The 25,574-nt window shown below is 40.1% G+C and overlaps 1 protein-coding gene across 1 annotated transcript; it reads left to right on the plus strand.

Annotated features, from left to right (window-relative positions):
* The first annotated feature begins 4,053 nt into the window (after window positions 1-4,053).
* REN (renin) lies at window positions 4,054-17,183 on the plus strand. The gene is made up of 9 exons (XM_042463591.1): window positions 4,054-4,359; window positions 6,948-7,104; window positions 7,241-7,364; window positions 10,946-11,064; window positions 12,713-12,909; window positions 14,307-14,429; window positions 14,602-14,746; window positions 15,959-16,057; window positions 16,689-17,183. Exons 1-9 carry the CDS (start codon window positions 4,289-4,291, stop codon window positions 16,848-16,850), a joined length of 1,197 nt encoding a protein of 398 aa, XP_042319525.1. The 5' UTR covers window positions 4,054-4,288; the 3' UTR covers window positions 16,851-17,183.
* The last annotated feature ends 8,391 nt before the right edge of the window (window positions 17,184-25,574 follow it).

Genomic DNA, 25,574 nt, shown 5'->3' on the forward strand with positions numbered 1-25,574 from the left:
TTACTATACTGTGCTACTAAAATCTGAATTTGTGCCAATGGAGTTGCTTCTCTTTTTTCTTTAGACACAAGGAAATGGGTAGGGGATTCACTTAGGGAAAAGTTTAAATCTCATATACAGAAACCCAGGATGGATATGCCCTCCCTGCATGCTTACTTCAGAATAAACAAGAAAGTAATCTTTAGCTGCATGTGAAATATTTAATATAATTTTACAGGTAAGGTAAGGAAATACTACGAAACCTGGAGAATCACTGAAACTGCCAAACTAGGTAATACTGCAAATCATGTTAGAGAAGTGGTGAAAACTGTGTGGCTCATGAAACCTAAGTATAGCCTTCAGATCATCACTGCCCCATGCTGGGGGAAAAACCCTAAAAATAGATGCTCACCTCCAGAAGTCTGCAGAGACCATGACTGTCCATTTTAATGATATCTGGTGATGGCACCATTATCTAAAGTAATACTTCCCGCCCACCCTCCAAAAAAACTGGAAATGATATTCTGATCATATTCAGGGTGTGTTTTTTTAAGGTGAAAGTAAGGCATACATAAGTTGATGGTGTGGTAAACAAGGTGGGTTCAATCTCTGGATCTGCCACTATTGTCCAGATCTATGGAGTTTATCACATTAGGGAGATCCCGCTGGAAAACGGGAATTAAACTAGATTCAGATTTTTTTTTAAAAACTTGCAAATTTGGGTATTTTATCACAGGGGTCTGCCAAAGTGAAATAATGTGAAGTTAATCCGAACACAAAGAAGATAAAAACGGCAGCTTTTTTTTTTACTTACAGGTTGTTCTGAAAGTAAAAAGCTGCTGTTTTTCTTCAGATTAACTTCACATTATTTCACTTTAACAGCAACGTCATCTGATAAACTTTAGGCATTTGCTGGGTTTTTTTAAAAATCTAGTTTAACTACCATTTTCCAGCAGCATCTCCCTAGTGTGATAAACTTATATGATAGACCAATGTTTTATTGTAAGGCACTTACCTGTGTTTCTAAGACACATGCTACTCCAAGGGACCAAATGTTCCAAAAACAATTTTTCAGAAAACCTTTTCTCCAAATGCTCCCTAATGCCCCCTCAGGGCATGTGGGGGACAATTTTTCTATGTCATTTCCCCCTCTGCTGTTATAAGCCCAGGAAAGATCTTTCTTCTATGAAGTAATGACCCAGAGGTTGACCTTCAGTCACTCCAGAGAGGACCAAAAATATGGAGAAATTGCCTACACTCTCTAGTTGGTGTTTGGGGGCACTGGGGGGGGGAAGTTGAAAAGTATTAGGGGAACAGAAAAGGATGTATGACTCTCTAAGGTACCCTAGAAGGACAATGTGCCCTCATTCCCAACAGTCCCCCCCCCCTCACTCCTGCTATAATAGATGCCAAGGGTGGTCTTATCTGAGCTGTGGCCCCTCTATATTAGTAAATAGTTTGCCTTGTCAAAGTCCCTGATGTAAATTGTGTATGTAGGGGGGAAAAACACTGAAAGCTTCTCATGCCTCTCTCTGTCATTTAAAAGATTTCACCCAAAGGTCATTGAGGCCATTGCAATAGATGCAACTCAGCCAACATTTGGAGGAGCTCCCTAGCCAATTGACACACACAGAGCTCGTAATATCTTTATGTAGAAAGACTTTTGTTCTGGCCCCTTTGTAACCTTTAACCTATTTTGGAAAAAAGGGAGTTTGGGAAAATCCCTCCTCACAAGCGTAATGCCCAAGGCGGACTGTGGGAAAATAAACAGAGTCAAGTATTCAAGAGCATAGTAACACTCTTGCAGTTGTCCACAGTGGTGGAAGATTGCTTTGCCTAGGAAGGACAATTTACTGTGCCCTTTCCATACGGAAGTCCAAAGATTTACCAATGTTTGATGAACAATCAGGCCCCTAAGTCCCTAAAGCTCAGTGCATGGCTCATTCCTGTTACTTTATGTACAAATTGCAAGGCCACAATTCAAACAACACATTTTGCTCTCTCACTAAGGGTCCAAATTTTCCACAAAGGCCACAGGTTGAAGGCTATGCTTTATATGATGTTTATCCCACATCTTGGCTCTTGCATGGTTTATTTTTTCTACCATTTTTAATACATAGCCAGTATGGGTATTTAGGCAGAGGAGCCAGATTGGATCTATAATCATAGCTGGAGGACAGGCATAAGCTCAGTTAACAACACCTTTGACAAAGACACTTCTTTTGACAAAGTGTGCCTAGCTCCCACTTGTCTTCTCTATAGCTGGATATATATTTACCAGCATGGGCATTGGAAGCATGATGTAGAAGTGAAGTGAAGAAATCAAAGCTTTCAGTGTCAGGTTGAAGATGTATGTCTATAGTAAACAATGCAATAAAATATGAACTGGGACAGAATGTGATTCTGTTCTAGCCAGTCTTATGTAGGTACAGTATATGTGCCTGCTTTCAACAGGCAAGATAAATAGCTGCTGCTTCCAGAATCCCTTATTGAATATGCATGAACAGCAAAACAGAGAGAAAAGGGGGCAGCAGATAAGCTTTCTCTGCCAACTACCACCAGCGTATCAAAGAAACATATTTTTGTATATTTGGCCAGCTAAATGGAAATCACAAGAAAAGTGGAAGCTGGTGCAAGGAAAAAAATCATCCCTGGATCCATTCTGGAAGAAGCTTTCAAATGGTCTCTAGAAGGTTCAAAATGTTTTTGTTTCCTTATGCAAGGCTTACCTTTTTGATACCACATTCATCATCATGTTATGGGCACTGGAATTAGTAATTTGGGGAATTACTTAGAATTTGCTGCTTAGAATGTTCTATTGCAGTATTCTCACCTACAGTACTGTAAGTGCCTCATCAAACAACATATCCCAGCAATCCATAGGATGGGGCCATGACATCTGAAGTGGCATCAAGATGCTATAATTATGTAGTATGAATACACCCTTAGAGGCAGTACAGAACAAGTGTATTCCTATTCCAGCAATGTTTCCTGGCAATTGTACCAGCTTTTGGTGGTTAGGGGGAGGAGGGGTTAGAACTTTGAAAACAGGAGAAATACCAATAATGAAATAGGATTTGTACTGGTATATATAGTAATACTTTTTGTTTCCAGTAGTATAGCGAAAGATGCCCCGCACAGACACTTCCATGTACAGAAGATGGCTTAAACAATGATGAATCTTAGGAGATTATCACATTTACTTTTTTGCCCAATACAAGCATGGGATGGGATCAGGCCAGAATGGGGCGGAAACGGGTGTTATTGCACATGAAATTGCTGCTGCTCTGCTAGCTGACCACCACCCGCCCCAAGCCAGCTGTTTTTTGAAGGACAGAAAGCTTCCCTACTACCAAAATTGGCAGGATAAGCATGGGTCAGGGACGGGTGGTGGTCGGCCGGCAGTACAGCAGCAATTTTGTGTGTGATAACACTTGTTTCCCCCTGTTGCAGCCTGATCCTGTCCCATGCCAAGGATTGGGCAAAAATGTGTGTGTGATAATCTCCTTAGTTGAACAATGACAAGGTGTTGCACTAAAACTGATGGTTGCAGGCTAGTTTAAGAAGCACAGGAACAGATAGTTTGCCACTCTCTACTCCTAGATAGAGGATCTCAGTGATCTGACTCCCTCTATCTAATGGTAGGGCTGCCCTTGATTTTCCTAATAGTCTGGAAAACCTATTTAGTGAAACTCACTGCTTTTAGAACTACTACAAAATATATTAAGAATGGTTCTATATCCTCCTTAATAAAAGGTAGAATAATCCCCCAGGCAGATTTCTACACTGAGAAACAGTACAGTCCTATTGCTTTCAGTCTTCATTATAGCTTAGTGATTATATGCCTCAGCTAAAAAGAAGGCCAATAAAATCTGTATTCCAAGTATGAACATAAGAGATTCCCCTCTCCCACCCCAACCAGAAATGCTATTAAGTGAAAAAAGCAAGATTGACCTACTTAGAGGTTTTTAAAAAGCTTCTCCAGCGTGCCTAAGAGGGTTCTTGGTTTGACTCACTGAGCTACGCAGATTGAGTGAATGGTGTACATGTGAGATAGTGAGTGCGCACAAACACACAACAAAACTGCCCTTTGCCAGGAAACAAGGTCAAAGGGGTTATTACCTCAAAAGTGTTTCCCTTTGCCCAAATTGCAAGATTTATTATCTCCTTCTCACCAATCAAAATTGAGCAGAAACACAAGCCAGTCACAAAAAGTTTTGCTATAAAAGCCCGCTGGACCTGGCTTTTTGTTTCATACAAGAAAATACAGATCAAGAGGGAAGATTTCCATACCATAACCAGCAGTATAATGCAGCTGTACTGGACCTTTGCAGTGGTTACTTGCTGCTTCTTGTCCTTTTCTAGTGATGCCTTCCAAAGGTAAGACTGTCTCTTTTTAGTTAAGACTCAGTATGGGAATGGGGAATGTGTGGGAATGTGTTGTTGTTGGACTGCAGTTCCCATTGCCCCTAGCCAGAAGGGTGAACCATGAAGGAAGTTCCCATCTTTTCTATCCAGTCTCTAGGAAGCAATGGCCAGGATCAGGGTTACATAACACTGGAGTTGCATTGCATAAAACTATGCATGTAGTTAGACAAGAGATGCACTATGTAGTTTTTGTGCTGAATGGCAATATCATGTAACAGCAAAATATACAAAGGTAACAGATGAACAAATTTACTTCCACAACCTTGAACTGAATGCAAACATTGCCACAATACTTGAACTTTTCAGTAGAAGAAGAACTAACACCAACAGGATTCCACTGTGTCTTTTAATGCTCATGCAAAGCATGAATGTTTATAATAAGCAAATCAGAGCTTCTGAAGGGACAGGTAAGAAGGAGGTAAATGTTTCAGCATTTGCTTTTTTCCAAGTTCAGTTTTGCATGTAAATGGTAGCAGGTGCAACTGACATGCAGCCCATGTAGGAGAGATGAGTCTTGGACACTGTGCAGGGAGATTTTGGACTGAAATATGAAACATGTACTTCCTTTCCATTAGGTTCTGAGTTAAACATCTCTGCTGCATATGGGGACAGAATTCAGTTCCAGCAACATAGGATACTGAAAAATTAGTAACTGCAATTTTCCAGCTTTGCTGTCTAATCTGAACTAGATCTAAATAATTGTCAGCAAGGATGCTTTTTTGGAGAAAGACCAGAAACACAGGAATGTTGATGAATTAAATATCTCCCAGACCATCTGCTGTTAGATAAGACTGGGATGGCAGAATATAGGATCCCACCTAGGTAAAAGCCACAGCAGGGAACCTGCCACCTAGGAGAGAAATACCTCTAAACTGGGCATGTTCATGAAGACTTTTACTCTCAAGGCAGTGATGATAGTTTAGTGTCCTTGAAACTGAACAACATTTGGAGGCCTGTACAATTTCCATTTTCCTAAACGTGCTTCCCATGATTAAGGAACACAGGCATGTAGGCTTTGTCTTCCCTTCATATGGATCTGACACACTGCCAGCTGCCCCACAAAGCAGGTAAAAAAAGTCAGTACAGTATCAAGGACCCAAAGAGTATTTGTTAAACAACGGGTGCACCTACACTGTAGAAATAATGCAGTTTGATACCACTTTAACTTCCATGGAATTCGTAGTTTTATGAGAAACCAGCAGTCTTTGGAAGAAAAGTGTAAATATCTTGTAAAATGACTTCTCTCAGGATTCCATTGGGTGCAGCTATAGCACTTAAAGTGCTGTTGAACTGCATTATTTTCACAGTGTAGATGCAGCCCAAGTATACATGGAGCTGAGCATAAAAAGATGGAGATTGAGGAAGAACACTAGGAGCCAAAGTGAGGCAGTGACACTCAGGGAGCATATAAATGAGATAAAGGATGCCTATTTGCATTTTTTTAAATCGTGAGATTTTATTTTCTTTAAATTTGGAAAAATAATGTAGGAATCATCCAGCATGTAAAGATGCCATGTTGCTATGGCTGTCATGCCAATACAAGAAAACATAGAAGAGCCACAGAATTCACCTGTCTTGTTTCAACAATTTCTCTTTGCCTTTTAAATCAAATAATCTAAATTTATAGATCTCAAAAAGACTTAAACTTCTTGCTAGATCATTGCAAGTATTTGCTGCCATCTAATGCAATCAAGTGGCATATACCAAGCTAAGGCATTTTAATAAGTGTTATCAGCTGATTGCAAAAAGGCTGGTTTATGCTTGTAGCGATACCAAGAAATGGCTCTAAATTGTATTTCCCATCAATCTTGCTTTATCAGGGTCTCTTCTTACTGCAGTATTCAGCTTTAAGTGAATCCAGATTTTACTTATATCATTGGTTCCCAAGCTTTGATTCTCCAGGTGTCTTGGACTGAGAGATGTTCAACTCTCAGAAGTCCTAGCCAGCTTGGACAAGTGTTAGCCAAAACATCTGGGGATCCAAAATTTGGGAACCACTGGTCTAGACTTTAAAGTAAGCTATTAAAAATATTCAACACTATCCCCAGGATCTTGGATAACTCTTTTTAAGTTCAAATTAGAATCTGAAGCATATCTACTATTCTGCTCACATGGGAACCATAATATGCCACTGGATGAGCATCTAACAACGCTTTCTTCCATTGCACACAGAGTCCACGTACCAAGAATAAAAAATACAGCTTAGCATCATTTCTTTTGAAAAGGGTGCCTTCTGCCATCTTGTTTCCAGTAGCTTTTAAATCTCATTTTAATTTTTCTTGATGGTCACTGGTGGTCACTAGTACTTAATTTCTAGCTACAAGTGGGCTAGTGTTGTCTGAGCAGTGGGTGCTGTTCCCAAACAGTGATTAAGATTCTCTCCCCATTTCAAACTGCAAACCATTAATATCAGTAGCAATCTGTCAGTGATACTGTATTTGTTGACCTCTGCAGATACACTGCAAATATAACTATCTTATGCAAATATAACTATCTTATGTTATGTTCATGCTATTCTCTTTTATGTTTATGCTATTCAGGATCCCACTCAAGAAAATGCAGTCCATTCGACAATCTCTGCAGAAGATGGGCATGAAAGTGGCAGACATGTTCCCTTCCTTGAAGCACAGTATATACTATCTAGATGGCAGTCTTCACAATGGAACAGCTCCTACCATCCTCACAAACTACTTGGATGTGAGTTTTTTATATGATCTGGTGCAAAACTGTCAGCATCTTTATAGAAATAGTTATGGAATGTAGAAATAGTTATAGTATAATTTAGTAGTGAGTCATCCCATAATTTCTCTTTTTGTTACAACATGTGTTTCAGATGCAGTATTATGGTGAAATCAGTATTGGCACACCAGCTCAGATTTTCAAAGTAGTCTTTGACACAGGGTCAGCCAATCTTTGGGTGCCATCCCAACAGTGTTCTCCACTGTACAGTGCTTGTGGTAAGTTTGGATAAATATGACTTACTCATGGAAATGCATTGGCAGCACAATAGGGAGATGTCTAGATTCATTCATTTCATGTTGAAGAACTTCAAATCCTTCCTAATATACCATGGGTGTTAATTCTGCTCTTCTTTTCAATGTCAGGATGAACAAATTAGAAATCAACAGGAATAAAACAGCCACACTAACATGACTGCTGCAATAGTAACTTGGCAGGGAGGAGTACATAGTGAACATACTTTTACACAGGCTGCCACATAGGACTCTGTACACAGGGATGGCAATATGCATATTAGCACTTTGTTCCACATGCATTACAGACTTTGGGATGCCTCCATCCATGAAAATGACTTTTGTTATTTATAATGTTAAATAGTTATTTAAAACATGGCACAAGCATGGCAACAATTAATCACAGATCACCAACACCTCCTCCCTCACCTTCAGCAGTAATCCTACATATATATCCATGATAGTGATTAATTCTATTCCACTCACATTTACAAACATATAGAGACAGACAAAACAAGAACATAAAAGACAAAGCAGGAAGGAACAGAAAGGGAGAGGAAGAGACAAAGAAGGCATACTGTGACTTTCATAAATCTTCACATATACTGTGACTTCCATAAATCCTCACATATCTTGGTTAACCATCCAACAACCTCCAAAAAAGTGGAGCACAAGTTTAGATTTATTTTTCCCCTTCTTTTTCTTTTCTGCTTTCCTATTGAGAAACATTATTTTTCTTTCCATAGTGATGTCTAAAAAATCCTCTGTCCAGTGAACAGATCTGTCCAGATCTGTTGGACAAATGTTTTGCTGCCATAGCCACCCATAAAATGCAGATTCTAATGTGATTCTGTTGAAAGACATAACTATGCTGGCATAGATGGTGGTATAAGCAGTGATGGTGGGGCAGTAGCAGGGGTCAAATGGCTGTAGGTGACAACTTGCTCTGCCTCGAGTTGCTACTGCTGTGCATTGCTCCAAAAATTTTCTTATGCCAGTGTAATGGACTGGTGTAAGTCATTGATGGGATTCCAACCCCTTTGTCTATTTCAAAGACCCTTTCTAGCAGCATATCCTCCTAATATCCTGTGAATAAAATACATACAGTAAAGTCCAGTGCTGTGTTTAGTAGAATAGTGATACATTTCATTGTCTCCTGCCTAAGGGGATAATGTCAGGATAGGGCCATAATATGTGGACATTTTGGAACATGTTTAGTATTTGTTATGCTCCAGTTAGTTTTTCTTGTGTCCAGTGCATGCACAAGATGCTATATTCAGTTGGTTAAATCTGTCCCATGTCCATTAAGTACACAACATGATCTTTTGCTGGATTTAATGAAATTACAATTCTAAGGTGGAATTTGCATTTACAAGAATGTAGTTTTAGTGAAAGGTATCAAGTGTCCTCTTTAGTTCATCTATTTATTTGATTCACAGTTCACCTAACCTAGACCCTAGCTCAGTTCTATCACAGGAATATAGAAACCTTTGTGCTGTGATAATGACTCTACTGTGTCTGTGAATATAAGGCCCGATCAGGGATGTAGCCAAGGGGGGGGGGGGGGTTCTGGGGGTCCGGACCCCCCACTTCCATTAGAAAAATGAATGGTGTGTGCTGCTGTGCTGCCGCACTCAAGCCCCATTATAATGATGGCACTTAGTCTGGACCCCCCTTTTCCTAAAATCCTAGCTACGTCCCTGGCCCGATACAGACCGGCACTTTATGCCGGCCTGTGGGCGGAGTTAGGATGCAGTGTCCGCACACTGTGTGCCCTAACCCCGCCCCCAGGGCACCATTTTGGCACCACTGGTCCACACGGCATGTGCCATGATGACACCCCTCCAGTGCTGCATCCACATTGAAGGGGCATCATAAAGCCGTGCTGCCGCAGCTATAGCACCCCTTGGAAACTGCAAAAAGGAGCCACTTTTTGCAGCTCTTTTTTGCACTCTCTGGAGGCTGGATCAGGGCCATGGCATGAGGTTGCCACGGCCCCAATCCAGCCAGTAATGGGGCGGTTGCAGACTGCCCTTTAGTATCCAAGTAGTCTCTGACGCTACTAGAACATGCAGATGCAGGCAGTGCTTAAATTATATAGATACTACCAGAAGACAGTCTGGAGAAGCTTAAATTCTGACTAAAGATCATCAAATAATATGAAACCTAGCATTGACATGTGTAGAATTTAGACAATTATCATCTCTTTGCAGGCTGCAGTCCTAGTGAAAGTATAATGAAAGTATCTATCTATCTACTTCATGTTTATGCTGCCTTTCTCTCAGAAAGGAACCCAAAGTGGCTCACAAATAAAAATATTTTAAAAGACTTCACAATAAAAGTTTTAACATCAATAAAAACAAGTATAAAATCGCATGCATTAAGAACTACAATACGCACCCATATAGTTCCAATAGTAAACAGTCATATAGTAAAAATAAGAGCTGAAATACAAAGTTTCTTAAATTTATCATGTAAGATTTGGTATTAATGTTTCTGTAGAAAATAATGTAATTTCAAAAAATTAATATAATGAAATCCACAATGTTTATCACTTTGGCTTTGGGGAATTTCATCCTTGGACACATTATTTCTTAGTCAGATACCTTTTTTAAAAAAACTAATATATTTTATTTATTTAGCTGTATCTGTTTTAACTTCTGTAAACTGCTTTGATTTCAGTTTCGGGGAAAAGGTAGCATATAAATAAATATTAGGAAGAGGAAAAGAAATAATACTAAATATTAATTTAAAATAGATCTGTCATTGAAATTAGGGGGGGAGTTGTTTAATCATTTGCATTTTGCTCAGTTAAAAATTAGCAGACAGGCACAATGCACACACATATCCCAATTCCAGGGGCATGTTTGGAAAATAAGGGGTTCTCTGTGATTTATTTCTGACACTCTGCTGATTACCCTCTTTCTGCCCTTACCATCAGAAGAAATATAACAGAGCAGCCAGAGTGATAGAATGTCTTATCAGTAATCAAGGAAGAACATTGACAGTGGAACTTCTGTATGAGTGGACCTACCTCTCTCTCCACAGAGAGAAGGCCAGTACCCAGTGGCTCCTAGTATATCCTCATGGTGCATAGGATTGTACTCTTAGGGGTGAAATAAATGGTCAGAATGAAGTCACTTCCGTTCCCTTTGGAGGCATGGCGTTTAGACAACACACGCCTCCAAAGTGACCGAAAGCTGTGCTGAAGCTGTGTTCTGGTCCTTAAGACTGGGGCAAAAAGGAGCCAGGATAAATTGACTCCTGGTGGCACTGGTCGGCCCATGTGTGCATAGCCAACCTTGGGAGCAGGCCATGCAGTCAGCAGGGTTCTGACTAGCTTCCAGACAGAGTGCCTCTTTCATCTCAATTTGCTCCAGCCCCTTGGCTGCAATTTTCTTAGGGAGAATAGATCACATTGACTCAATAGGATTTACTTCTGAGTAAAGATGCTTAGGATTATACTGTAATTACAGCAGTCTTTTATTATGGAATGTAAGATGTCAACAATGAGGAGCAATTAATGCAAGTTGCTGTTATGTTAATATTATTTCTTCTCTTTTTAGTTTCACACAGCCGCTATGACTCTTCCAAATCAAGTACATATAAGCCAAATGGGACAGAAATTGCAATACAATATGGCCAAGGATACGTTAAGGGTTTCCTTAGCCAAGATGTTGTCAGAGTAAGTGCTACAAGGAGAACAAAATCATGCCTTCCTTTGACTCAGGTTCTTTTATGCTTCAGAAGGAAAGGGTTTTCTTTCTACCTGATTGGCACATGGCTACTTACAACCCTTGGTTCTTTCATGCAAGGTAGCAGGATGAGGGCTATGGGCTTTGAACTCAACTAGGGGGAATCTTAATAATGCAGTTTCTCTTGTGTCACTACACCTGCTAAATATTGTTTCTTTATTTAATTTAAAAAAAATATTTTTGTTGGATTATTTTCAAGATCCTAAACAAGTAGCTGTGTCAGTCTCTTGCAGCATAAAAAGGAGGAAGGAAATGTGTGGGGGAAAAGAAATGGGGCATCACCCTTAAGACTAACTGGTTTTCATTTTTGCATGAGCAATAGGGGATATAAACCCACTTCTTTGGATGCAATACCAAGTGCATTCACTATTACACATATAATAAAGGGATCATTACTATAAGACAGAGCAAAAACACAAAATGACATAATACCCTTTGTGGTCACCTACAATCCACAGCTGAGACAATTCAAACACATCATCTATGAGCTACAATCAGTTCTGGAGTCCTCTCACAAGTCCTCTCACAAGCTCTGAAGGGCAGCCCATATTGGCATACAGACAGCCTTTAGATCTTACATAACTACTAACTAACAACACGATCTATAACATGGATGATAATACAATGACAAGACCCTGCCAAAACCTGGATGCCAACTCTTGTCTCCACATTGACTCTGGAATATATTGGGAGCAATATTACAGGGGCCAATAACATCACTCACAACGAGGTCCATTTATTTGCTCTTCCTCCAATATGATATAAGCCATTCTACGCCATCAATGCTTATCTATGTTCTACAATGAGCAAATAGGACAGTCTCTAATGGACACAAATCTGACATTAAAAATCACAGTACTCCAAAACTAGTTGTAGAATATTTTAACCTTCCTGGACACACAGTAAAGGATCCACAGATCACAGTTCTTGAACAAAGACATTACAAAGGAAGACTAGAAAGAGAGACTGCTGAATAGAACTATATTCACAAATTCCAGTCCATTAGTAGAGGTGTGAACAAGAACTGTGGCTTCACAGAACACTACATATACATATAAGAGTCCACTCTACTGCACATATAACAAAGGAATCTTCTCAAAGAGAGCTTTGAAACATAGGAAACTAACTTTTGGAAAATGAGCAAATTTATTGATTTTGCACATCAAGATTAACTGACCACTGTAAAGATTGAAAGGTCTGCATCACCTTTTGAAAAATTAGGGCAAAGTTCATATTTGAATCTTTCTGGATCCTATAACATTCTATCCCATTCCCATGACTGTATAGATGTGCTTTATGCCTGACGCCTAATACCACTCATTACTTCATCCAAAGAAGTGAGTTTATATCCAATAAAGTTCCTGTGAAAATAAAAACCAATCTGTCTTGAAAGTGCTGCCACATTTTCCCCTTCCTTCCTCATTTTTATAAGTTCCCAGTTCAGTTAGAACAGGGAGAAAAAATAAAAATTGGGGAAGTAGGGGTATTACATAGGATATAAATGTGTGCTAAGCATATACATTAATATAAGCTTATCATCTTTCCAAAAAGTCATAATTTTTGTGTTGTTTTCTCTAGGTTGCTGATATTCCTATTATCCAAGTGTTTGCAGAAGCTATAGCACTACCTAACAAACCTTTCATCTATGCCAGATTTGATGGGATACTTGGTATGGGGTATCCCAGCCAAGCCATTGATGGTGTTATCCCAGTATTTGATAAGATTATATCCGAAAAGGTCTTGACTGCAAAAGTTTTCTCTGTCTACTATAGTAGGTGAGTGTTTTTCAGGAACATAAAACCCAAAGAAAACTGAGGGGAGTACATAACAGACTACACTCAAATAGTGTTTACTGTGGATTCAATGACAGAGACTGATATACCTGTGAGATTTCCATCTGGAGATGTTTCCACCTTACTGCTCACCCTGATGCTTTTATGAAAGCCTCAAGATTTGATCCAGGGCTTAGCCACAGAAATTTTTTGAACTGCCAATGCTCACTCCCAGGAAATATATGCCCAGAGTGTATTTTCCTCAGCAATGAGTCATCACAAGAAAGACAACTGAGATTCAAGTTACAATGGCAGCGTGGAGACTCCAATGCTGAAACTGAAATTTAATTTCTAACTTTAAATTTCTGCACTTACCAATGGCTTCCTTGTCACCAGGGCTCACTACAATGTTGGCCCAGAATACATTTTCTATGCCTGACCTTAGTAAGGGAATAAGCAAAGAAGAAATGAATGTTTACAATAACAATCGGTTTCAGTATGCTGATCACCATATTAAAGAAGGAATGTTATGCTCAAGAGGGATAGGCTACCTTAAGGCTATCTATCCATATGAAATTTGAACCAGGGCCTCAGCTCAACAGACATAGTAAATTTCTTGGTCGTCAGCACTATAGACAAGGGCTCTACTTGTATCTTTCAAGGTTTGGGGGCAAAGGAAATTTCAGCTAGAAGAAAAGCAAAACTCTTCCTGAGTACCCTTACCATATCATTCTTGAACCCTGAGTCTAACAGTAAATTTTCCTGCCTCCACTGGATGTATCAGTTACTTTAGTAGTAGATCAGTGCCAAAGATTGGGAAAGTTACCTTTTTGGATGACAACTTCCAGGATCCCCATGATAGTTGGGGAACACTGGGAGTTGTGATCCAAAAAGGGACCCTTTTCAAGTTCTGCCCTGACTTGAATAGTAAATATGAAACCAGCTTTGGAAGCTTGGTTGGCACAGCAGTATATGCCAGTCTCTTTATTCACCACGAACCCCCGCCCCACTCACTGTTTACAGCAAGAATGTCCTCTGTGTATAACTATTTTACAAGTTTCCATGTCAAAAATCTGACAGAACCTACAGTATAAGAGAACCATTGTAGTATAGTGGTTAGTGTCTAACCAATATTTAGGAAATCTGGGTTCTAGTCCACATTGAGCCATAAAATTATGTGGTCTCAGTATCTTCTTCAGCCTCACCTACCTCACAAGGAAGTTCGAGGTGTGATGAAAGTGGACAGTTGTGGTTCCTATCTAGAGTTGATTAGGGGAGATATAGGGTATAAATGTGATGAGTAAATATTATCTGTCCTCCTAAAGGTTTGTTTTGCCCACATTTTAAGGTAGAAGAGTAGGCAGGATAGAGATTGACTCTGTGATCTTGTTTTATTTTAGAAACTCTGAGATGAACACAGGTGGAGAGCTGATCCTGGGAGGCAGCGACCCATCTTACTACACTGGGGACTTCCACTATGTCAGCATTACCCAGGAAGGTTATTGGCATATTGATCTTAAAGGGTAAGTGGCATGCAGTTTAAAATCAGAAGGCGGGAAGGCAAACTGACCATCATGCCGCAGTAGCTAACACTGAATCACAATGTCCCCAGCTATATGTATCAGAGAAGATTGGGCGTGGGCTAGTTAAAATGATTTGTCTGAAATCTCAGAAACTTTTTTGCTTTCTCTACAGGGTGTCTGTGGGGAGTGAAATGCTGTTCTGTCATGAAGGTTGCGTAGCAGCAGTAGATACTGGGTCCTCCTTTATTACCGGCCCAGCTAGTGCAGTGTCCATTTTGATGAAAACCATTGGTGCAACTTTGCTTGAAGACACAGATGTAAGCAAATTGAATATTTCACCCCACAGCTTATTCTCTCCTGTAATTGTGTGCAAGGAGGTAACTGTCTAAAAAGTCATAGAAAAAATTTAGTGGGATACTTTTTTTCTTTTAATTTTTTTTTAAATTATTATTAAAACATCAATACAGTCTTAGACATACAGTACATAACTATTTTAAACATCAAACACTATTCTAATATTTCACATATTAAAACATCTAAAATATGACAAAACATAAAACATAAAATTACTTCCTCTCCCTTACTTTGAATATTTCAAATATTCCATTTCATTTTCTGACTTTCTGATTATCATTTAATCTTCATACTAAACAATATTGATCCTTAATTTCCCCCCCCCCTTATAATTCCCTTTTACTGTCCCACACTGTGAATCTTCTGTTAGTACAATAAACAATTATCATCTATTAGTTAGACTTCTTATAGTTTCCTCTATTTTATTCTACCAGACCTATTGTCCCATTTTCCCTCATCTTTGAGAGAGAAGAGGTATCCAATATGACCATTCTTTCTCATATTTACTTATGGTTTCATCTTTCAGCAAATAAGTCAATTTGTCTGATTCCATTATGTCATATAATTTTAGTAGCCAATCATCTATAATGGATTATTCTTTACTTTTCCATTTTTTTTTGCAATAACAATTCTTGCTGCTATTATCATATAAAAATCATCTTCCCATACTTTCTTTCTAATTCTTCATTAATCATCCCCAAAAGATATGAGGCTGGACCCATTTTCATTTTAATGTCTATTTTTTCCTATTTCTATGTATATTTATTTCCAATACTTTTTTAGCTTTTTTACACATGTGTAAAAAAATCAGTGGGATTCAAAGTCTGGTTATTTTCCTGTGCATGCAAGTACCATCTTTGTGTCCTGAAATCCATAAAGCTGTGGTTGTAATCAGATCTGAAAGCCTTGCTTTTCCCAGTATGTAATTTGCTCATTTATTCAAGAAGTGAAGGGTGTGGGCAGATTTTACCATTAGTTTGCTTACAGAATGAAATCTGGCCCAGAGTTATATGGTGTTGGGAATGGATGAACTAGGCTTTCACCTCTTATTTGAAGTAATTTAGCTTGTAGTCTGAGGCACAAATCTAAAAGTTTTCCCTTTCCAGTAATCCCTTTTTTCTTTTCTTTTTTCCCCCTTTTTCTCCCCCCTCCCTTTTTTTTTCCCCCTCATGCAGTATGTTGTTGAATGTAAGAAAATTCATTTGCTGCCTGATATTTCCTTCCATCTTGGAGACAGATCCTACACACTCAGTGGCCATGCCTACGTCCTCCAGGTAAGGTGTTAGACAGTGATTTGCAATAAGAAGCTACAATTTGATATGAAGAAGCTAGAAATAAATAGTAGTTGGAATTGACATATTTATTTTTGCATGAACGCCAATGGAGAGCATGCTACTTCATCCGCACTGCAAAAATAATCCAGTTTGGCACCACTTTAACTGCCATGGCTGAATGTCCTGGAATTCAGTAGTTTGTTGGGGTACCAGAGCTCTTTGACAGAGAAGACTAAATAGCTGACAAAACTACAATTCCTAGTATTCAATTGCACTGTACCATGGCAGTTAAAGTGGTGTCAAATTGGATTATTTCTGCAGTGCGAATGCAGCCACGGAAGGGGAATAAAAGCAGGGAAGATTCTCAAATACCCAGCCTTATAAAGCATGCATACATTTCAGACCCATGTGCCCTAATGTTGACCCTGTTTAGACAATAAACTGTGTTACATGCCTATGAAAGACAGAGACATCTAAGGAAATTCAGGTGGGGGTTTTTGAGATCTGGCAACTAGAGGAAAGCTCAGGCAGCCAGGAAGTAGGGCAACAGCTTACACACTGCGTTACTAGGCATTACCCAGTATGCTGAGATGTCTCACTTTCCTGCTTGATTGGATCATTCTTTCTACAGCATTCTGACTATGGGAAAGAGCTCTGTGCTGTGGCGTTCTCAGCTTTTGACATTCCACCTCCTTTGGGCCCTCTCTGGATTCTGGGTGCTACTTTTATTGGGCAGTACTACACTGAATTTGACCGGCAGAACAACCGGATTGGCTTCGCCACATCCCTTTGACATCAAGACCATACTATTTTGGAAGTTGCTAACTTTTAAGAGAGACTACTTAAACTGTGAAAAAGAAAGGCTTAATAATATATTATTTTCAAAAGCACGAATACTTGCACCAGTATTGTCTGCAAAAAGCTTCAAATTACTGTTTTACAACCAAAAGCTGTAACATACTGAATCATATAACCCTTGGATTGTACTTTCCTCCTTCCTTGCTGTCCACTAAAGTCAGCTAAGTGAGTGTTGTATTTTCACTCTTAAAATCAGGATGACTGTGATTTTTTCCATTTTCTATTGTAGTCTGTAAAGCAGTGTACAGCTGGCCATCCATATCCACAAATTCAATCTACAGCTTGACAATAATAATAATAATAATAATAATATTCCCAATATATAATTTTGCCATTGTATGTAAGGACACCATTTTAATATACCATTGTATTGCAATTTCAGCATCCATTGATTTTGGTATCCATTGGGGTGGGTGTCCTGGAATCAAAACCCAGTAGATACCAAGGGCCCATTGTATTCTGTGTTAACTTGCCCTTGGTACTCAAAAGAAAGGGTTAGAATGTGGGTACATACTGTGGTTGTTTCCCTTATGTCTGTAGTTACTGACATAAGTGCAAAAAGCCAAACTGTGAGAGGTTTCACTTGACAGTTCACCTAGGATTAGACTAGATAGTGGACTGAAAGCCAAAGAAAGTAAGTAGAGGGGGAGCTTAAAAATGAAAAAAAAACTTTATCCTTTAGGCACTTAAATGATTTTGAAACAAGTTTCCTTTCTCCTAACCATATGGGTTTCTCCTAGAGTTTCATAGATACTTCTGACAATAAAGATTTATCTTCCCATTCCTCAGTTTTCCAGGATCCCTTGAATGTGACACACAATAGGATAACAGTACAATGGGCCCTTCCCTTACGCAGGGGATCTGTTCCAGACCCCCCATAAGGGGAATACCATGTATACTCGAGTCCTATTTAAAACAATGAGCTTTGTGTATGCAGTACGGCATAGTGCGCGCACCATGCACAGATGTGCCATTGCTTCTTCTGGTGAGTGGCTTCAGCGTAAGCTGAAAGCTGTGTATGGCGCATTCACATATGATGTGGGTGCGCTGTACTCCCCAAACTAAAGAGATATGATGCAAAGTCCTTGCATGATGTCCTTGTTCTGATGTGATTATCTATTTTATTTTGCATTGATACTGTATGCCTTCAAGTGATTCCAAAGAGTAAACAGAACTAGAAAATCATATGTTTGTTCATTCATTGCATTTATAAATTGCCTTCAGAGTGCACATAGGATTTCCTGCTGATTTAATACATAGATCAAAATCTGCTTAGATTTGGCAGGTAGCTATATCATATGCATTCAAGCACAATTTAGAAAAATTACTTTTTGGGATTACTCATGCAAAACATCCCAGGCCAGCATGGCCACTGAAAGATTCTGGAAGATGCAGCCAAGAAAATTAACATTCAAGGCCATAACCTGATTCAAAATCAAGATAAACTGTAAATGCTACCATCTGATTAGCAGTGGGATGCCAGTTTAGGATTAAATCAAGATCCTTCTTGAGGTCAGACACAAATTATCATGGATTATAATGGTCATGAAGTGCACAGCTTCTTTTACTTTCCTTGTAAACTTGTGAAGTAAACTAACAATACAAAGGATGATTCACAATGAATGTATTTTTCATTTTTTTTTCATTGACAGAGGGGCTGAAAATGGGGAGGGTGGCCTCACATTCGGCATATCTATAGAATTAGATACAAACTGGGATTATTTCTTTTCATATTGGAAGATAATCTCACTGTAGGAAAATACAAGTTTATTGTAATGCATGAAGAGTGTGTGGCACAGTCATTTTTTATACTGCAGTACAAGAATGGACAAGCAACATATGATTTCTTTTCTGTAGAAAAATAGTACTTCATCAAATAAAACAGTTTTAGCGGCTGGTGAGAAACTGCATGTGATACTGAGTCATGTGCTCATTAGCCTCCAGTCAACCCCCAAGATTTATCTGCTTCATTTTAATAATGCAGTTGTATATTATGAAGAGAATAGTGGGAGCAGTGGCATACTTGCCCAGGGTGTCACCCGGTGCAGGGAGGTGGGGCTTTTCGGGAGTGAGGCTTCTGGGTGGGACTTCCAGGGGGACTTCCAGGAGATGAGATCATGTGTAAACAGCCGTACGGGCCACAGAAATAGCCACCCACTGCCCACCTGGTCAGGAAATGTCCGCACAGCCAAGAGAAGCAGCTGCGCAGCTGGGGAAGCATCACATGGGGCGGGAAAGCAGCCATGTGGCTGGGGAAACAGCCGCCCTCTGCCTGCCCAGGCTGGAGATCTCTCCCCCAAGGACAGGAGAGCCCCCCAAGGCCCGTGGAAGGGAAACAGCCAGCTGGCCAGCCTGGAAACCTCCCGAGGCCCAGAGCAGCACCGGCGTCCGCCTAAGGAGAGTCTGTGGGGAGCGGGGGGTTGACCAAGTGTCACCCCCTCTTCTGGGGTGTCAACCCATGCAGTCTGCACCCTCTGCACTCCCTCAGGGATGCTATTTAGTGGGAGACAATATAAAATACAACACTTTATTGAAGAGGAGGAATGATACAACTTGGCAACATTTTAGGTACTACAAGCGGGAAAGAAAGGTGGCAAGTACAAACTATTCTTTTTTGAAATAAATCACCTAAAGTTCAAGGTCCCTTGAGAAACCAATCAATCCCTTGTAAAATAAATTGCAAAAGGAAAAATGCAATAGAAATGGGATGTTTTTCAAAATGGTGTTGGTCTTCACACTTTAAAATGTTAATCTTAACATGCGCTGTTTTAGAGCATCTGGAAGTTTTACTCAACACTTTAGAGATGGAGTGTAAAATATTTGCTCTTCCTGAAATCTAATATAGCCTTATAAATGGATAGTATTCAGATTAGGGCCTGCCATGCTGATCTAAATAAGCACATATACCTTCTTCAGTCTCCACACCTCTTGGGAGGTGATCAGTAACATTTGGTACCAGCTGAAGTTGTCAAACACTCTTCAAGAACAATCCCACACAAAGTGGAATATAGTTGCCAGTCATAAAGATTTCGAGGATACAGATGAGATAGACAAGTCCCTAATTCTCCAATGGGGAGTATTACTAACATGCCAAATGCATTTGATTAAAAGGTGCCTGTCATCAGATTTATCACCCCCCCCCCAACTAGCAGAATCAAGGAGTAGGCACACCCCTAATCTGTATACTGTACTTGTAACTAAGCAAAGACTCTCTCCCCTCTTTTGGTGCAATAATACAAAGTATCAACCCTCTTGTCTAAACTATATAAACCTCTGCAAGATCTCCATTTTAATTAAAAATAAAAAAGTAAAATTATTCAAGAGACAGCAAACAATCTTATAATGAAGGCTTCAGGAATCATGGCCCTCCAGTTGTTGTTGAACCAAAACTCCTGTAGCATGGCCAATAGTGAGGATAATTAGATTTGTAGTCCAAAACATATTGAGGGACACAGGCCCTGTTGTATTGGGTGCAGGGTGACCAGATGCCCTCTTTTTCCAGGACACGTCCTCTATTTTCAGCATGGATTTATATTTTGGTGAGTTTTTAGCCATTTTTTTTTTTACTGTCCTACACTTTACACTGACTTGTCCTCTTTTGCAGTTAGGACATCTGGTCACCCTGAATGGGTCTAATAAAATGTCACGGCCTACAGATTTGGGAGAACCAGTAGGAAAGAATTCCCTCGGCTACTGGATAAAAATTAAAGAAAATTTTCATTGGGACATTCAGGATCTGGCAGCCAGAGAAAAGCCCAGGCAATGGGGAAACAACTCACACACTATGCTGCTAGACATCACTTAGCATATTGAGCTGTCTCACTTCCCTGCAGGACAATCAAAGTTGTCTCTGTTCCAGTCCTCAGGCTAGATGCTCAATTGCAACAGGACATTTCATTCAGTAAGAAAACTGAGCTGCTCTATCAATTCACGAGGCATAGAAAACCTGTCCTGGATCATTCTGATTGCCTTGTGGCCAACCAGATGGCTTTGGAAAGTCCACAAACTGAGCATCCAAACTATAGCTTCCTCCCTCAATAACCTTCGCTTTAAAAAGGGGAAAAAGGAGGTACTCTATATAATCATGTGAGATGGTCTCTGTTTACATACAGAGGCCTCTGATCACTATTCCCTTTAAGGTAAGCCCCCACCCATCCAACCCCTCCACCACAAAGCACTGATGAGTCCAGCCAACAAGTAACTCACTTATTTTTGGCTGCCTGGCAAGAACCAAGATGGAAGGCAGAACACAAAGACAAATTACACATGGCAGGTTTCACAACCCTAAGCAACATATTTAATTTTACCCCAGAATTAAATCATCACTGAGTGTTTCTGCCACTCCATTACTTCAGATAAAGCATCCGAATGACTCTCAGCCCTGCCTATTATCACCTCCAGCCAGAAAGTGACAGGACAATTTCCTGCCCCTCATTGTGTAGAACATAAAAAGGGTTTTGGATGGGAGCCACTAGTGACCTGCAACTGGGAGGTATTAGCACTTCAGACTGCAACCAACAAGGCAATTATGCTAAACTGAGCCTCACAAAGAAGCTAGGACAATTATAGCCATTCTGATTAAAATAATTAGAGTGATTCTACTTCATCAGAAAAGAAAATCACTCCCTGTTGCTCTATGTCACTTATTTAGCTAACCAAATGAGTTTAGTTAGCTGGGTGATTGGGGAAGAAGTATTTTTGTCTCACTTAGAAATAAAGCACACTTCAGTTTGAAAAGCAAATCAGTAAGATTCAAATGAGGTGCTCCCTTTAACATGCTTGTAATATTTTTTTTCACCAAAGATTTTGTGACTCTGAATTATTAAGGTCTCATTTTCTCAAACAGAATGGCAATGTGTTTCTAAACTGCTTCAAGATTTCATAAAGCAGACAATCCTAAGCACACTTACTCACTTACTAATGAATAAACTGAAAATTTACTTCTGAGTAGGCACCTTTAGGATTGCACTGTGAGAGAGATTTCCACACAGACTGCTCAGAATCAAGACAAAAATGATCCTGGAGAGATGATGGAGTATATATCTGTCTCTCTCCACCTCACTTAATTGTACCACCCATCTTGTCTCCATTTCTGAGCTGTAGTGCGGCAGGTGAAATATTAGGGTTGCTGCCTCAAGATTCTAAGGATGAGAAATAGTGACTATCTGGGCTAAGCTGAATTTGAATCTTGTTCTCATCAGCTATAATTGGATGAGATGCACTGATCACAATATAACTTTTTTACTCGGGACTAGAACCTCCCTGAACTGAAGGTATCAGAGACACTTCACCTTTAATAGTTGTATGGTAGCTAGATGTTAAACTTAAGGCCAAAACAGCCTGGCAAAAAATGCCGGCTTTTAGGTGGCGTGGCGTATAACTGGCACACACCCCAACACTGCCCACAAACCGGCATCATGCCGCCCTGCTGACCACACAGTGGATGGCATCACGGTGTTTTTGCAGTGTGGCATTTATACATGATGTGCCACAGAAGTGCCAAAAAGCAGCTGCAGTGGCGGAATGGACGCCTTTTTCCCACCCCCCAAAAGAGTGGCATTTTGCCACTTCTTTTTGAACCAGAAAAATGCTGGATCAGGGCTGTGGCATGTTGTTGCCATGGCCACAATCCAGCGCTCAAAGGGGCGGCATAGAGCCATCCCTTTACAGCTGTCTGTTTTGGCCCTTAGTTTTTCTACTGCTGTAAATCAGGCATGAGAATGTTATGTCCCTCCAGATGTCATTATGCTACAACTCTCAGTATTTCTCACCACTGGCTATGGTAGCTAGGCTGTTGGAATTTGCAATCCAACAATATCTGGACACCACAATACACACTCCATGCTGTAAATTCATGCTTAGAATATACTACACCTGTTGAATTCTTGCCTATCATATACCTGTTTAACTGCTGCTCTGTTCCAGAATTTGGCATGTTTCCAGGTCTTCACAAGAGAGCTTTTTATGCTGTCTAGTGCCAAACACTGACATGCATTATTGCTATAGCATAAGCTTTATTGGTGGGAAATGGTGCTGCAGAGTGCTTCCAGACCTTTTATTGATGGAGTCCAGCATCCCCTCACAGCCAATGGTAGAACTGAGCTCCCAAACTAATTCTACCTAAACTATCTTCAGCTGATGATAAAATTCCCCACTGGGGAACCTGAGCTGAGGTGGAGAATGAGGTCAATTGAGGATGGACACCCTGGGGGTATAGCGTGGAAGCAAACAAAGAAACCTCAAGTGTTCAAATGTGACCCATTTTCCCTCTTCCATTAGCTATGAAAGCTGTGCATGGAGGTAAATAACAGAGGAAGGTTCACTGTCCCAGCCTTCTTCTCTTTCCCCAACCTCAAACTACCATACTTATGCAAAATTTGACTCACAAGGTAGCTAATATAAATTGACTCTGTTTCACTGGACAGCTGTTAAGGTTTGGCCCTGATGCTAGTAAGGCCTAAGGCCCCATTCACACTACAAAATGGCCCAGTTTGGAAACTGGGTTATTTTCCTGTCGTTCAGACTTGCACCAATTGTACTCAGTGCTTAGGGAAGGGGAAGGCAACCGAAAAGCCCATTTAAACTGGTACATTTGGCACCGGATCCCATTTTTAAGAACTGCCATGATCTGCATCTCTGATAGTGTGAGTAAGCTATCAGATCATTTCAGATTGCTCAGCCACCATTCATGAAATGGAGGCACCTGCATTTTGATTCTCAACAGTGGCAAATGGGAACTTCAGACTGGATTTAAACAGAGAGATTCACTGCCTTAAAATATAGTGGCAATGGTGAAATGATTTTAAATTGATTGACAGAATCTTTCCGTGCAAAAAATGTTAAGTGTGACGAGCCCCTACAAGTACAACCCATCTGACTAGTGGCAGAGGCCCAACTTATAACAGCTGCTGAAATCTAAATATGTTTACTTAAAAATAATTCCAAGTGGAACTTATTTTCCAGTAAACATTCTCAGTTCATTTGAAAATGAAAATCACCTTAATGACTAGCAATTGTTATAAGATAACTGAACAATGATGAAGCACAATGTAGCCCACAGAAGCTTATGCCCATAATGTTTGTCTGACTCTAAACAGCCACAGGATTCTGTTTTTCTTGAGACTGACATTTTTCTCCCTTGCTTATAATTAAATTGCAGCCACCTCCAAAATAATTCCCTGGAGTCTTACACCTGCAGGCTACTCCATAGGGAAAAGCATTGGCATGCAATGTATTTACACCTAATCTGCAACCTGGACTGTTAATAAAGGAGGGCCATCCCTATCATTGTGCAGAGGCAGGCAGCCTCTTCAGGAACAGGGGCATCATTAGTGACATGCTAAAGGGGGGGGGGGGACTGACCTCACTGCTTGGGCAGAAATGGACTGTGGCATTAGCCTTTTGTTGTTGCTGTTGTGCATCTTCAAGTCTTTTTCAACTTATGGTGACCTTATCACAGGGTTTTCTTGGCAAGTTTCTTCAGCGGAGGTTTGTCATGGCCATTTTTTGAGTCTGAGAGAGTGTGACTTGCCCAAGGTCACCCATTGCGTTTCTCAGCAATGAACCCTGGTCTCCAGAATCCAAGTCCAACACCCAAACCATTGCCCCTCGCTGGCCCTCAATACCCAGTCCATTTTGCTGCCTGAGCCGGAGTATCCAATGCAACCTTCCCTCCTCACTCAAGAGGAGGGCACTATCTGCTGCTGCTCCATCTCAGGCAACCAAAGGTTTGGGAGAGCAGAGCAGTGCCCAGTTCTTTACGAGTGAGAAACACCACCACCTCAGGGTGACCTCCTTTTCCAGGACCTGTGCTCCATTGCAACCCTTTGTCCAGGAAGAATTCCAAAGGCCCTCTATTCTGAGCATGACTAAGAAGCATGGATTTACATTTCTTGGAATGATTTGAGCTTCAGTTTGGTCATGTCCCCATTTTAAGCCTGACTAAGCAGCATGAACATTCCTAGGAGTGTTTTTGGCTTTGGTTTGGTCATGTCCTCCATTTTAAGAAGCATAAATTTACAATTCTGGGAGTATTTTTGGCTTCTGTTTGGCCATGTCCTCCATTCTGAGCCTAAGAAGCACAAATTTACATTTCTAGGAGTGTTTTTGGCTTTTATTTGGTCACATCCTCCAGTTTAAGATGCATGAATTTGTATTAATAGGAGAATTTTAGACTTTTATTTGGCCATACCCTTCATTTTGAGCCTAAGAAGCATGAATTTAAATTGCTAGGAATGTAAGGCTTCTGGTTGGCCATGTCTTCCATTTTGAGCCTAAGTATGAATTTACATTTCTACGAGTGTTTTGGGCTTTGGTTTAGCCATGTCCTCCATTTTAAGAAGCACAAATTTACACTTCTGTGAGCATTGATGGCTTTTATTTGGTCATGTCCTCCATTCTGAGCCTTACTAAGAAGCATAAATTCACATTTCTAGGAATGTTTGGGGATTTGATTTGGTCATGTCCTTTACTTTGAACTTAAGAAGCATGAATTTACATTCCTACAAGTGTTTTTGCCTTGTTTGGCCATATCCTCCATTTTTGAACCTGATCAAGAAGCGTGGATTTACATTTCTGGAACTGTGTTTGGCCTGGTCCTCCATTTTGAGCGTAAGAAGCATGAATTTACATTTCAAGGAATGCTTTTGGCTTCTGTTTG

Source organism: Sceloporus undulatus, chromosome 4 (genome assembly GCF_019175285.1).
Source record: "Sceloporus undulatus isolate JIND9_A2432 ecotype Alabama chromosome 4, SceUnd_v1.1, whole genome shotgun sequence".
NCBI lineage: Eukaryota > Metazoa > Chordata > Lepidosauria > Squamata > Phrynosomatidae > Sceloporus > Sceloporus undulatus.